The sequence below is a fragment of the Amblyraja radiata genome, chromosome 14, assembly GCF_010909765.2.
Source record: "Amblyraja radiata isolate CabotCenter1 chromosome 14, sAmbRad1.1.pri, whole genome shotgun sequence".
NCBI lineage: Eukaryota > Metazoa > Chordata > Chondrichthyes > Rajiformes > Rajidae > Amblyraja > Amblyraja radiata.
Window position 1 is genome coordinate 2,550,924 of NC_045969.1, and position 15,620 is coordinate 2,566,543.

The 15,620-nt window shown below is 52.3% G+C and overlaps 1 protein-coding gene and 1 long non-coding RNA gene across 2 annotated transcripts in view; both read left to right on the top strand.

Moving 5' to 3' along the window:
* The window catches only part of LOC116980280 (roundabout homolog 2-like), a 32,544-nt gene extending 21,698 nt beyond the window's left edge, over window positions 1–10,846 (top strand). The window contains exons 6-9 of the mRNA XM_033032347.1: window positions 3,919–4,095; window positions 5,879–6,091; window positions 7,871–8,098; window positions 10,294–10,846. Coding sequence (XP_032888238.1) covers window positions 3,919–4,095; window positions 5,879–6,091; window positions 7,871–8,098; window positions 10,294–10,295 — 620 coding nt within the window. The 3' untranslated portion in view covers window positions 10,296–10,846. The remainder of the gene's footprint in view (window positions 1–3,918; window positions 4,096–5,878; window positions 6,092–7,870; window positions 8,099–10,293) is intronic.
* A 586-nt stretch (window positions 10,847–11,432) lies between these two features.
* LOC116980281 lies at window positions 11,433–12,815 on the top strand. The gene is made up of 2 exons (XR_004413920.1): window positions 11,433–11,928; window positions 12,200–12,815. It is a non-coding gene; the product is annotated as an uncharacterized LOC116980281 (long non-coding RNA).
* Window positions 12,816–15,620: the final 2,805 nt, after the last annotated feature.

A 15,620-nucleotide genomic window follows, 5' to 3' on the forward strand; every position in this document is an offset into this window, starting at 1 on the left:
CCGATGGTGACTTTACGCAAGCCCTGGCGACAGCGGCAGACCGTGCCGGCTACACAATGGAAGGCACCAGCCTCATGAAGACAGGTTTGTACCTGGAGCTGCTCCATCAACGACAGAGGCCCTCGACACACTTGGGACTGACCTTCCTGTTCCTTCATCTTCTCTCTCTCTCTCTTTCTCTCTCTCTCATTTCCCCCATCTTGCTCGTGCCAGAGATAACCTCAGGAGGTGCCCAAGGCTCTGCTCACCCCCTTTGGGCTCGACCTGCATGGCTTGGCTGCAGTCTTCGATGGTCTTCATCTCCTCTCCTGCTCTTCGCTGTTGGGCTTCCTGAAGCATGAGTTCTCTTTTGCTGTCTTCTGCCGCACTGGTGATGGGGCCTGACCCTCCTGCTTTCAATGCACTGCTCATGCTTTCCTCCAGCCTCTTCCTTTGGTGGCGGGTGAGGTGACTTCTTGCGGTTCCCAGACCCCAGGCAAGTCCAACACGGACCTCTGACCAAGAGGAGAATCACCGCCATCTGCCTCGGTGAAATCATATTTCAAATAACCTCGCAATGTGTTTGGTTTATATATTGATCATAAGTGATTGGAGCAGAATTAGGCCATTCGGCCCATCAAGTCTACTCCACCATTCAATCGTGGCTGATCTATCTCTCCCTCTCAACCCCATTTAGTTTAAGTTTAGTTTTGAGATACAGTGTGGAGATTTATGCCATTCAATCATGGCTGATCGATGTCTCCCTCCTAACCCCATTCTCCTGCCGTCTGAAGAAGGGTTTTGGGCCGAAACGTTGCCTATTTCCTTTGCTCCATAGATGCTGCCACACCTGCTGAGTTTCTCCAGCACTTCTGTCTACCTTCTCCCCATAACCCCTGACACCCGCACTAATCAAGAATCTATCTATCTCTGCCTTAAAAATATCCACTGACTTGTGGCCTCCACAGCCGTCTGTGGCAAAGAATTCCACAGATTCACCGCCCTCTGACTAAAGAAATTCCTCCTCATCTCCTTCCTAAAAGAACGTCCTTTAATTCTGAGGCTGTGCCCTCTGGTCCTGGACTCTCCCACTAGTGGAAACATCCTCTCCACATCCACCCTAAGATTTGGGCTCTGCTAATTCCTCTGCTTGCTTGACCCTGTGATCTCTGCTTCTGGTGAACTGCTCGCCCCTCTATCTCTCTTCCCTCTTCTTCCACGAGTCTTCTAAAATCTGTTGAAGAGGGTTAGACCTCACTCTCTCTCGGGATGAGACCCTCTGACCATCTAACCGCATCCATTCAATGCTGATCTATCCTGCTCACCTTGTCTTAATATCTGTCTTGGTTTGACTATCGTAGCTGTCCAGTTGGAAACGGGTTAGCCTATGATGGGCGTTTGTCGGCACTGGGCCTGTACTCGCTGGAGTTTAGAAGAACGATAGGGGGACCTCATCGAAACGTACAGAATAGTGAAAGGCCTGGATAGAGTGGATGTGGAGAGGATGTTTCCACTAGTGGAAAGAGACGAGGAGGAACAGTTAAAGCCCTGTCCCACGGTACGAGTTCATTCCAAGAGCTCTCCCGAGTTTGCCCTGATTCGAACTCGGAGATTTACGGTAATGGCCGCTCGTCGGTACTCGGGGCTCTCGTGGACATTTTTCAACATGTTGAAAAATCTTCACGAGTCTTCCCGTGCTTACCTGCCGTTAGCGAGTCTTCCCGAGTACCTGCCGTTAGCGTTACGAGCCGCTAAGAGACGTCCCCGAGCTCCGACGTACCCGCTACGTTCATTCTCCGTGCTTACCACGAGTTTGGTTTTTTTTTAAACTCGGGAGAGCTCTTGGAATGAACTCGTACAGTGGGACAGGGCTATTAGACAGGTACAAGGATAGGACAGGATTGGAGGGATATGGGCCAAACGCGGGCAGGTGGGACTAGTGTAGCTGGGACATGTTGGCCGGTGTGGGCAAGTTGGGCCGAAGATAGACAAAAAATGCTGGAGTAACTCAGCGGGTGAGGCAGCATCTATGGAGAGAAGGAACGGGTGACGTTTCGGGACGAGACCCTCCTTCAGACTAGATTGGTGAACCATCCATGCACTATAATCTCACGTATAAAATAATGAGAGGAATAGATCAGGTAGATGCACAGAGTCTCTTGCCCAGAGTAGGGGAATCGAGGACCAGAGGACATGGGTTCAAGGTGAAGGGCAAAAGATTTAATAGGCATTTGAGGGGTGACTTTTTCACACTGGGTGTATGGAACGAGCTACCAGAGGAGGTAGTTGAGGCTGGGACTATCCCAATGTTTAAGAAACAGTTAGACAGGTACATGGATAGGACGGGTTTAGAGGGATATGGACCAAACGCAGGCTGGTGGGATGAGTGTAGAATTAACATGTTGGTCGGTGTGGGCAAGTTGGGCCGAAGGGCCTGTTTCCACGCTGTATCACTGTATAACTCTACCTGTATAATAGACAATAGACAATAGGTGCAGGAGTAGGCCATTCGGCCCTTCGAGCCAGCACCGCCATTCAAGGTGAACTAGGTGAACAAGGATAACTAACACTATCCTACACACTAGGGACAATGGATAATTGTACCAAAGCCAATTGACCAAACCTTCAGCCCCACCGAGTCTACATCGACCAGCGATCGCCCATGTACCAGTTCTATCCTCCACGCACTAGGACCAATTTACCGAAGCCAATTAACCTGCGAGTCTTCGGAGCGTGGGAGGAAACCGGAGCACCCGGAGAAAACCCACGCAGGTCACGGGGGAGAACGTACAAACTCCGTACAGACGGAACCCGTAGTCGGGATCGAACCCGGGTCTCAGGCGCTGTGAGGCAGCAACTCTACCCGCTGTGCCACCGTGACCGGCCCTGGTGCAGAGTTGAAAATTCCCAAGAAGGGTTTTATTGTCATGTGTCCCAGATAGGACAATGAAATTCTTGCTTTGCTTCAGCACAACACAATATGTAAACGTAATACAGAACAGGGGATAATAGTTCAGTGTGTCCATATACCATAGACCATATATACAGTATATACACACAATAAATAAACAGATAAAGTGCAATAGGCTGTTATTGTTCAGAGCTTGTTTGATGCCGAGTTTAATAGCCTGATGGCTGTGGGGAAGTAGCTATTCCTGAACCTGGTCATTGCAGTCTTCAGGCTCCTGTACCTTCTACCTGATGGCAACGGGGAGATGAGTGTGTGGCCAGGATGGTGTGGGTCCTTGATGATGCTGCCAGCCTTTTTGAGGCAGCGACTGCGATAGATCCCCTCGATGGTGGGGAGGTCAGAGCCGATGATGGACTGGGTAGCGGTCAGGACTTTCCACCCTGGAAAAAAGGTTCTGACTGTCTGCCCTATCTACGCCTCTCATAATTCTACAGGACACATAGAAACATAGACAATAGGTGCAGGAGGAGGCCATTCGGTCCTTCGAGCCAGCACCGCCATTCATTGCGATCATGGCTGATCGTCCCCTATCAATAACCCGTGCCTGCCTTCTCCCCATATCCCTTGATTCCACTAGCCCCTAGAGCTCTATCTCTCTTAAATTCATTCAGTCATTTGGCTTTCAACCTCCTTTCTTTTAAAATCTTTTTATTAGCTTTTTTTCCCCAAAACAACAGAAAAGACTAATGAGAAACATAACAATAATATTGATACATAGGAACCAGGATTATATTAATGACAGGTATAACCTAACTATGAGTCCAGTGTCAACCTACACATTGAATGAGTATTCATTCCCGGTCTCTATTTAAATATATTTAAAAGAAAACATATATAAAAAAAGCAAAAAGATAAAAAGAAAAAAAAAAAGAGAAAACAGGATTTCCCTTCAGCCTCTGACGCTCCAGAGCGTTTCTCCGATACGTTGATCTCGAGTGTCTAACGGGTAAACCGTCTTGTGTTGACAGGTAAAGGCTATTCTTCTTCCCATCGGCTGAGGCCCAGCAGTCCCTTCTCTACGAACAGTAGCATGAACGGGTCGCAGAGCCAGTGCGAGCGGACGAGGCCGTCCATGAAACACAAGGCGGCCGTCGTCCGAGTGGAGCAGCCGGCCGTCCCACACCGGCGAGAGGCAGCGGCGGACGGTGAGTCACGGTTTGGCGCCGAGCGTCCCACCCCTCGCCCCGTCCCGCTGGCTGTCCGTGGGAGTACTGGCGGCTGGGCTGGGCAAATCCTCGCTTAGCTGGAGGTAGATAAAAAATGCTGGAGGAACTCAGCGGGTGAGGCAGCATCTATGGAGCGAAGGAAATAGGCAACATTTCGGGTCGAGACCCTTCTTCAGACCGATGTGGGGGGGGGGGGGGGCGGGAAGAAGAAAGGAAGAGGCGGAGACGGTGGGCTGTGTTGGGGAGCTGGGAAGGGGAGGGGAAGGAGGGAGAAAGCAGGGAACTACCTGAAATTAGAGAAGTCAATGTTCATGCCACCGGGGTGCAGACTGCCCAAGCGGAATATGAGGCGCTGCTCCTCCAATTTACGGTGGGACTCGCTCTGGTCGTGGGGGAGGCCCAGGACAGAAAGGTCGGATTGGGAATGGGAGGGGGAGTTGAAGCGCTGGGCCACTGGGAGATCAGGTTGGTTATTGCGAACCGAGCGGAGGTGTTGGGCAAAGCGATCGCCGAGCCTGCGCCGGAAGTTCTCGTCGGACCCAGGCGCCGAAACCCTTCCCGCTCAACATGAGCCGCCTTTCCTCAACACGCCTTCACCTCCCTCCAAGACGCAGTGAGGCGTCTCCTGTGCCGGGCTCCTCCTCCAAACCCTGCACTTCCTTGCCCAGTACAATGCCAGTCCCACGAGCATGTGACTCCATGCGGCAAGCGCGACCTAACGTGGTCGCTTGAGCCGTACGGCCTCGCGGGGCCGGTCCCACTTCGATCGCCGGAGCCGTATGGAGTTGTGCGGAGCTGGTCCCGACATCGCGCGGGGCTCCGAAAAACTGACCGTGTTCAAAAATTCCGCGCGGCAACGGCCTGCCGACCCGCAGCCACATTGAGGCCGTACGCAGCGTCTTGACGGCGTACGCCTAGCGTGAACTTCCCACGGACTTCGCTCGAACTTCACGTCAACTCGTACGGGATCACTCGACCTCCGTGCGGCCCCAGCTTCCGGTTTGGTCGCGCTTGCCGCATGCGGTCACATGCTCGTGGGACCGGCCCTTACAGTCCTGATAGAACGTTGACCAGTACAGTCCTCCCTCAAGCCCGCACCTAACCCAACTCTTCACAGTACGGTACTTACTGAGTCACAAGTACCGAGGTACAGTGAAAAGCCACTTCACTTTCAAGTCACTTATATTAGCCGGGACATCCTGTATATTTGGGCTAAATTGGTTTGTCCCGTACGGGACCGCCCTTGTCCCGTATTTGACCGCTACTACTCGGGTCGAGGGGACTGTCGGGTCGTCCGGCCCCGCCTCACCCGTCCCGACGTAGTGCAGCCCATGGAGTGCAGCAGCAGCAGCACCAGCACCTCGCCCGTGGCCCCGTCGGTCGCTCGGTCGGCAGCCCGGCCAGCTGTCCAACCTTCGGACCTTCGCTGACCGCCGACACCACCACCACCCCTCCTTCTCACGGCCGATCATCGGTTCACGAGTTGGACGGGGCGCCGGACTTTGCGCGCGGCCCCCCCCCCCGGGCCAAAACTCCTCAGCTGTCCCGCCGGCTGGGCTTTGTGTGCAGTCCAGCACCCGGGCCCAACTCATCATTCACCCAGACACGGCCCAGTCGGTCAACGATTTGCCGTGGGGAATTTGTCCCGTATTTTGACCTTTTGTCCCTTATTTGGGAGTGAGAAAGTTGGCCACCCTATCCAGGGACTCTATGGTCATCTCAGGTCCACCTGGTCACGTTGACTCTCTTTCTTTCCCTGAAGACCTGCCGCCACCGCCCGACCCCCCACCCTGCCAAGGTTCAAAGCTCTACTCAAGGTCAACGGGGGTGGGCGATTCTCCGGAGAGCCTGCAGGTGCCCTGCCTGGAAGTGGACACAAGCGCATTGGACCACCTGTTGAAGGCATCTCTTGAAGGCCAAACCAACCAGGAGGACATGTGGAGCAAACAGCAACACAAGCCAACGATGGGATCAGGTAGGAGAGAGCGTGGATATCGTGGCGGCCAACTCACTGGACGGTTTCCAGAGAGAGTTAGATATAGACAACAGGTGCAGGAGTAGGCCATTCGGCCCTTCGAGCCAGCGCCGCCATTCAATGTGATCACGGCTGATCATCCCCAATCAGTGCCCCGTTCCTGCCTTCTCCCCACATCCCCTGACTCCGCTATCTTTAAGAGCCCTATCTAGCTCTCTCTTGAAAGCATCCAGAGAACCGGCCTCCACCGCCCTCTGAGGCAGAGAATTCCACAGCTCCTAGGGCTAACGGAATCAAGGGATATGGGGTGGTATGGAGTTGTGCGGGGCTGGTCCCGACATCGCGCAGGGCTCCGAAAATCCTGCACTGTCCGAAAAGTCCACGCGCCAACGGCCTGTCGGCCCGCGGGCACATTGAGGGCGTACGCAGCGTCTCTACGGCGTACGCCTAGCGTGTGCCGTTGCGCGATGACATCACCGCCCGACGCCGTGCAACGTCCAAATTCAGTCGGCCCGCCTCCTGCCCAGCTGATTGGTCAGTATGATGCCGGGACCAGCCCCGCACAACTCCAGACGGCTCCACGGTTGGAAGTGGGACCGGCCCCCGCGAGGCCGTACGCCTCAAACCACCACGTTTGGTCGCGCTAGACGCATGCAGTCGCACGCTGGTGGGACAGGCCCCTAACTCTTGAGGAAGCTTCACATTCCGGGGAAGATTTCCGTCACCGATGCCCCGGTCACAACCTCTTGCTTCCCCCTCTCCCGCTTTTCCGGCTCTCTCTGCGGTCAGCGGGATTGTGGCTGGAATTGCAGCAGCTGTTTTACACGTTCTCCGGCGGAACAGCTGCCTGGAAACCACCAGCTCAAATCTCCCTTTGTGATGTGTGTTTGAAGATTCGACAGTGGCCCAGAACGTCAGCTTTAACTCTCGTTTGATCTCGCCTGCGTAAATAATTGGCACCCCATCTGAGAGGGGTGAAATATCAGTTTATTTTAGAGGTACAGGCAGGAGACAGGCCCTTCGGCCCACCGTGTCCGTGCCGACCAGCGATCCCCGCACACTAACACTATCCAACACACACTGGGGACAATTTACATTTACACCAAGCCAATTAACCTACAAACCTGCACGTCTTTGGAGTGTGGGAGGAAACCGAAGATCTCGGAGAAAACCCACGCGGGTCACGGGGAGAACGTGCAAACTCCGTACAGACAGCGCCCGTAGTCGGGATCGAACCCGGGTCTCTGGTGCCGTGATGCAGCAACTCTACCGCTGCGCCACCGTGCCGAATGTTTGACATCTCGATCTTGAGGCTGTTCCCCACGCGATTTTATACACCTCTGTAAGACCACAAATAGACACAAAATGGCGGAGTAACTCAGCGGGACAGGCAGCATTTCTGGAGAGAAGGCGGTGATGGGTGGCATTTGTTCAGAAGGGTCTCGAACCGAAACGTCACCCATTCTTTCTCTCCAGAGATGCTGCCTGTCCCGCTGCGTTACTCCAGCATTTTGTGTCCACCTTTGAGATTTTACCAGCAGTTTAATCTGCAGTTCTTTCTCACCGAACTAAAAAACTCTATCTCTCGTTTCCCTCTCCCCTGACTCTCAGTCTGAAGAAGGGTCTCGACCCGAAACGTCGCCCGTTCCTTCGCCCCAGAGATGCCGCCTGTCCCCGCTGAGTTACTCCAGCATTTTGTGTCCACCTGCAGTTTAAATCAGCATCTGCAGTTCCTTCCTACTCATCAATTCTCCTTTCCTTGTTTGTCTGTCTTTCCAGAAGAAGTTCTGATCCCGTACAGCAAGCCCAGCTTCCCGTCTCCGGGCCACGTGAGTGGTCAAAGTTCGTCGGGAACGGCCTCGTCCAAGGGGTCAACTGGACCGAGGAAAGGCGTGGCGTCACGAGGCGGAACAGCGATGGGTTCCCACCAGCGGAACGCCAGCGAGCTTGCAGACGTGGCGTATCTCAGCTCATGTGGGCAAGGCCACCAGCCCTTTGGGGATGTATGTAAGTGTCCGATACGATGCCATATGATCAATCAATTAATCAAATTTTTTTTTTTAAACCAAAAACAATTTAAATCAATTATTTACAAGAATTTTCACTGCCATTCAATGTGATCACGGCTGATCATCCCCAATCAGTACCCCGTTCCTGCCTTCTCCCCATATCCCCTGACTCCTTTTTCTATCTTTAAGAGCCCTATCCAGCTCTCTCTTGAGAACCGGCCTCCACCGAGGCAGAGAATTCCACAGACTCACAACTCTCTGTGTGGAAAAAGTGTTTCCTCGTCTCCGTTCTAAATGGCCGACCCCTTGTTCATCGCCCGTAGTCAGGATCGAGCCCGGGTGTCAGGCGCTGAGAGGCAGCAGCTCTACCCACTGCGCCACCGTGGGAAAGATGAGGGGAACTTGATCGCGATCTCGGACGCGGTGCCTGAGAGCAGATCCAATGACAATAATATCTTTAATATTAACGCCCATTTTTATGTTGCATTTGGCTGTGTAAAGTGGCAGGTGATAGTTAGCAGATGATTTATCAAACTAAACTTGGCCAACAGCCAGACAAGGATTTGCTAGGAATGGTAGCCAATAGATTGATTGGAGAGATCAGAGATTCATAGAAACATAGAAAATAGGTGCAGGAGGAGGCCATTCGGCCCTTTGAGCCAACACCGGCCATTCAATGTGATCATGGCTGATCATCCGAAATCAGTACCCCCGTTCCTGCCTTCTCCCCATATCCCCTGATTCCGTTAGCCCCAAGAGCCACATCCAACTCGCTCTTGAAAACATCCAGTGAATTGGCCTCCACTGACCTCTGTGGCAGATAATTCCATAGAGTGATACAGTGTGGAAACAGGCCTTTCCGCCCAACTTGCCCACACTGGCCAACATGTCCCAGCTACACTAGTCACACCTGCCTGCGTTTGGCCCATATCCCTCCAAACCCGTCCTATCCATGTACCTGTCTAACTGTTTCTTAAATGTTGGGATAGTCCCAGCCTCAACTACCTCCTCCGGCAGCTCGTTCCACACACCCACCACCCTTTGTGTGACAAGGTTGCCCCTCAGATTCCTATTCAATCTTTTCCACCTCCACCTTAAACCTATCATTAGTAGGTGATACTCAACAGCTCACAGCTTATGATGACTTAGGAAAAGGCCATTCAGCCCATTGAGTGGGAAGAAACTGCAGACTTGCAGGTTTACACAAAAGGACACAGAGTGCTGGAGTAACTCAGCGGGTCAGGCAGCATCTGTGGTGAACATGGATAGGTGACGTTTCACAGAGTGCTGGAGTAACTCAGCGGGTCAGGCAGCATCTGTGGAGAACATGGATAGGTGACGTTTCACAGAGTGCTGGAGTAACTCAGCGGGTGCAGCAGCATCTATGGAGCTAAGGAAATAGGCAACGTTTCGGGCCGAAACCCTTCCGGGTTTCGGCCCGAAACATTGCCTATTTCCAGAAGGGTTTCGGCCCGAAACGTTGCCTATTTCCTTAGCTCCATAGATGCTGCTGCACCATAACTCAGCGGGTCAGGCAGCATCTGTGGAGAACATGGATAGGTGACGTTTCACAGAGTGCTGGAGTAACTCAGCGGGTCAGGCAACACCTGTGGAGAACATGGATAGGTGACGTTTCACAGAGTGCTGGAGTAACTCAGCGGGTCAGGCAGCATCTATGGAGAACATGGCCTCCTCCTGCACCTATTTTCTATGTTTCTATGTTTCTAAATGGCAGCATGGCAATAGACAAGACAATAGGTGCATTAGTGTTACAATAACCATATAACCATATAACAATTACAGCACGGAAACAGGCCATCTCGGCCCTACAAGTCCGTTCCGAACAACTTTTTTCCCTTAGTCCCACCTGCCTGCACTCATACCATAACCCTCCATTCCCTTCTCATCCATATGCCTATCCAATTTATTTTTAAATGATACCAACGAACCTGCCGCCACCACTTCCACTGGAAGCTCATTCCACACCGCTACCACTCTCTGAGTAAAGAAGTTCCCCCTCATGTTACCCCTAAACTTCTGTCCCTTAATTCTGAAGTCATGTCATCGATGAAGTCATGTCACAATGAAGTCCAGTTGGTTGGAGTCCAGTTTCACCCAAACCTGTGGCACAGCAGTTAGAGGCTGACGTTTCGGGTCACAGCTTCTAACCTCCCTGGTTCTTTCTTCCAACAGAGTGAAGAAGTTACACGCCCCGGGGACTCATCGTCGTGAAAAGCCTCGTCTGACGAGAAGGCCACGGCACTCACGTGGTGCAAAGATCCTCTTAGATATTTATTGTATTATGACAGGACCTGTAAATGTGATGTAAAGCCCACAGTCCCACAGACACACGTGTACGTATCCTCGCCACTGCCGTCACTCTGTCCACCGCCTCCCCCGCCCCCCCCCCCCAAACCCACCCCCAACACACACACCATGCCTGCTCTCAATCCCTCCTCCCCCCTCCCCTCCCCCTCCGGACCCCCACCCTCTGCAACATAGACAAAGGAAGAATGAAGACAAAATAGAAATTTAAAGGGCCTGTCCCACTTTCCTGCGTTATTCACGAGTTCTCCCGAGTTTTCAAACTCGCAGAATGTCCGTAGCGAGTCCGTGGATATATCGTAGCGGCTCGTTACACCAGCCGCGGGCACTCGGGGCATCAGATAAGTCGGGACGTTTTTTCCAGCCCGATGAAAAATGTCCACGAGTAAAAAAATATCCCCGCGTCCCTACGGCTGGAGTAACGAGCCGCTACGATATATCCACCGACTCCTACGGACTTGTTACGTACATTCTGCGAGTTTGATAGCTCGGGAGAATTCGTGACTAACTCGGGAAAGTGGGACAGGCTTTTTAGATGTTACAATCTAAAGGGCCGGTCCCACGAGCATGTGACTGCAAGCGGCGAGCGTGACCTAAAGGGCCGGTCCCACGTGCATGTGACTGCAAGCGGCGAGCATGACCTAAAGGGCCAGTCCCACGTGCATGCGACTGCATGCGGCAAACGCGACCTAACCAGAAGTGGGGGCCGCGCGGAGGTCGAGTGAGTGACGTGAAGTTCGAGCGAAGTCCGCGGGAAGTTCGCGCGTGACGTATGGTGTCGAGGCGGCTGTGGGCCGGCAGGCCGTTGCCGCACGAAATTTTTGAACACGGTCAGTTTTTCGGAGCCCCCCCCCGCGCGATGTCGGGACCACAACTCCATACGACTCCGGCGATCGAAGTGGGACCGGCCCCGCGAGGCCATACGGCTCAAGCGACCACGTTAGGTCGCGCTTGCCACATGGAGTCGCATGCTCGTGGGACTGGCCCTTTAGGTCGCGCTTGTCGCCTGCTCGTGGGACGGGCCCTTTAGGGAGAGGGAGAGAGAGAGAGAGGGGGCGGCGGCATTTCTTCTGTAAATAGTTCTTGTTGCATTGCCGAACAACAAACTCACCTTGTTTTTTTTACTTTACATCTCGTAGTGTCCTGACATTATTTCCCCCATCGGTCCGTTGTACTATATGTCCATCGACCTGGCGCCAACAACATTAAGACGGAAAAGGAAAAAAAAAAAAAGAACATATATGTATTTTTTAAAGTCGTTCCTGCATCACTTTCGTTTCCGTTTTTTCATGTTTCTGTTTTTTGACGTTTGCACTGACCAATTTTTTTTGTTTTAGGGATAAGCACAAAAAAACCTTCCCAGCTCCTGAGAAAACGAGGGAAAGCGTGGGAAATTACGTTGAATGGGAGAGAGATTTTAGCTCGCCCGCGTGTGGGCGTGCGTGTGCGTGGACACGAGGCCTGGCGTACTGGCGGGCTCGTGTGCATGGGTCATGCATGTGCGTGCGTGGGTATGTGTGCGGTTGTTTTGCTTGAGAGTATGTCATGTATGTCTCTCTACGTGCGTGTAGCATGTGTATGTGACAAGTGCGTGCACACGGGGCAGTATGATTTGTGCGTGTGCTGAAATATATTGCGTGTGTACGTGTGTGAGTGTGCGTGCGCAAGCGTGTGTGTGTATGTGTGGATGCACACAAGTGCGTGTGCGTGTACATGCGCGCACACATGAATGTGTGTATTGGTGTGTGCCCGAGTGTGTGTGTACGTGAGCGAGTGTGTGTGTGTGTGTGTGTGTGTGTGGGTCTGCATGTAGGGGGCTAAGGCTTCTGTGCCTCTTTAGGATGGCATCTGCAACGCAGTCACCTCTGAGCACCACAGAGGTATCGATCGAGGTGTGTCTGGCCCTGTACACAGGAGGCCTCTCCCCTCACCCCTGAGAGAGGGTTCCAAGCCAAGCCCGGCCTGGGCAAGCACGCGATTGTCGTTCAGCCACAGAAGCCCCCTGCCCCCCCAAAGACCCCCCCCCCTCCCCCCCCCCCCCACCTCATAATTATTTAAAACAGTTTTCTTCTTTTTAATAGAGAATAAAAAAGGCATCCTACTCGCCCGTCCCACCTAACCCTGACCACACACCCCCCACCCCCCCACTTTAAATCCGTAAAGGATATCACCTTGAGTTCTGAAGTGGCAAGCTTCCAATATCGCAACCGCTGAACAAGAAGAGGGTCAAAGGATGCTTGATGTCATATATAGTCTAAAACATTAATCTTATGGCAAGGTCTGGAGCCTTGTTTACGCTGTTAATGGTGAAATAAAGTGTGTGTCAGTATTAAGGGAAGTTGTCCATGAGTCTATAGTATATTGATTAAAACATTGATGTTTTTATGCTACCTTGTCTGAGCGTTCTATAACTTTCCGCACCCAGCTGGGCTCACACATTCTAGGGGAAGAATTATAGACAATAGGTGCAGGAATAGGCCATTCGGCCCTTCGATTTTCATATGATGAAAGACTGGATAGACTCGGCTTGTACTCGCTAGAATTTAGAAGATTGAGGGGGGATCTTATAGAAACTTACAAAATCCTTAAGGGGTTGGACAGGCTAGATGCAGGAAGATTGTTCCCGATGTTGGGGAAGTCCAGGATAAGGGGTCACAGTTTAAGGATAAGGGGGAAGTCTTTTAGGACCGAGATGAGAAAAACATTTTTCACACAGAGAATTCTCTGCCACAGAAGGTAGTTGAGGCCAGTTCATTGGCTATATTTAAGAGGGAGTTAGATGTGGTCCTTGTGGCTAAAGGGATCAGGGGGTATGGAGAGAAGGCAGGTACAGGATACTGAGTTGGATGATCAGCCATGATCATATTGAATGGCGGTGCAGGCTCGAAGGGCCGAATGGCCTACTCCTGCACCTATTTTCTATGTTTCTATGTTTCGAGCCAGCACCACCATTCAATGTAATCGTGGCTGATCATCCCCAATCAGTACCCCGTTCCTGCCTTCTCCCCGTATCCCCTGACTCCACTATCTTTAAGAGCCCAATCTAGCTCTCTCTTGAAAGCATCCAGAGAACCGGCCTCCACCGGCCTCCGAGGCAGAGAATTCCACAGACTCACCACTCTCTGTGTGAAAAGGTGTTTCCTCGTATCCGTTCTAAATGGCTTACCCCTTATTCTTAAACTGTGTGTGGCGCCTGGTTCTGGACTCCCCCAACATCGGGAACATGTTGCCTCTAGCGTGTCCAAACCCTTAATAATCTTATATGTTTCAATGAGATACCCTCTCATCCTTCTAAACTCCAGAGTATACAAGCCCAGCTGCTCCATTCTCTCAGCATATGACAGTCCCGCCATCCCGGGAATTAACCTTGTGAATCTACGCTGCACTCCCTCAATAGCAAGAATGTCCTTCCTGCTTCTGCTTCCTGAGGTGGGACCTTTCCTGCGAGCCATGCCCTAGCTCATGTGAAGTGCAGAGTGCAAGGGTTAAGGGTTAGTTCGGAGATACAGCGCGGGAACAGGCCCTTCGGCCCACCGAGTCCATGCCGACCATCAGTCATCCGTTCCCGATGTTGGGGGAGTCCAGAACCAGGGGCCACACACACAGTTTAAGAATAAGGGGTAAGCCATTTAGAACGGAGACGAGGAAACACTTTTTCACACAGAGAGTGGTGAGTCTGTGAAATTCTCTCCCTCAGAGGGCGGTGGAAGCCGGTTCTCTGGATGCTTTCAAGAGAGAGCTAGATAGGGCCCTTAAAGATAGCGGAGTCAGGGGATATGGGGAGAAGGCAGGAACGGGGTACTGATTGGGGATGATCAGCCATGATCACATTGAATGGCGGTGCTGGCTCGAAGGGCCGAATGGCCTACTCCTGCACCTGTTGCCTGTTATCTATTGTCTATTGTGTACTAACATCAGTTGCTTGTGTGCAGTCAGCATGAAAGACAATACATGATTACAATCGAGCCGTCCACAGTGTACAGATACAGGATAAGGGAATAACGTTTAGTGCAAGGTAAAGCCAGCAAAGTCCGTTCAAGGATAGTCCGAGGGTCACCAATGAGGTAGATAGTAGTTCAGGACCGCTCTCTGGTTGTGGTAGGATGGTTCAGTTGCCTGATAACAGCCGGGAAGAAACTGTCCCTGAATCTGGAGGTGTGCGTTTTCACACTTCTGTACCTCTTGCCCGATGGGAGAGGGGAGAAGAGGGAGTGGCCGGGGTGAGACTGGTCCTTGATGATGCTGCTGGCCTTGCCGAGGCAGCGTGAGGTGTAGATGGAGTCAATGGAAGGGAGGTTGGTTTGTGCGATGGTCTGGTCTGCGTCTACAATTCTCTGGAATTTCTTGCGGTCCTGGATGGAGTTGTTCCCAAACCGTGCTGGGATGCATCCCGATAAAATGCCTGAAGAAGGGTCTCGACCCGAAACGTCACCTATTCCTTCGCTCCATAGATGTTGCCTCACCCGCTGAGTTTCTCCAGCATTTTTGACTACATCGATTTTCCCAGCATCTGCAGTTCCTTCTTAAACGCTGAATCTGGAGGTGTGGGTTTTCACACGGGTCGGCACGGTGGTGCAGCGGGTAGAGCTGCTGCCTCACAGCGCCGGAGACCCGGGTTCGATCCTGACTACGGGTGCTGTCTGTACGGAGTTTGTACGTTCTCCCCGTGACCTGCGTGGGTTTTCTCCGGGTGCTCCGGTTTCCTCCCACACTCCAAAGACGGACAGGCTTGTAGGTTAATTGGATTTGGTAAAATTATAAATTGTCCCTTGTATATAGGACAGTGCTCATGCATGGGGTGACCTCTGCTCGACGGGCCAAAGGGCCTGTTATAGACAATAGGTGCAGGAGTAGGCCATTCGGCCCTTGGAGCCAGCACCGCCATTCAATGTGATCACGGCTGATCATCCCCAATCAGTACCCCGTTCCTGCCTTCTCCCCGTATCCCCTGACTCCGCTATCTTTAAGAGCTCTATCTAGCTCTCACTTGAAAGTATCCAGAGAACCGGCCTCCACCGCCCTCTGAGGCAGAGAATTCCACAGACTACAACTCTCCGTGTGAAAAATTGTTTCCTCGTAGAAACCTAGAAAATAGGTGTAGGAGGAGGCATTCAGCCCTTCGAGCCAGCACCGCCATTCAATATGATCATGGCTGATCATCCAACTCAGTATCCTGTACCTAGAAACATAGAACA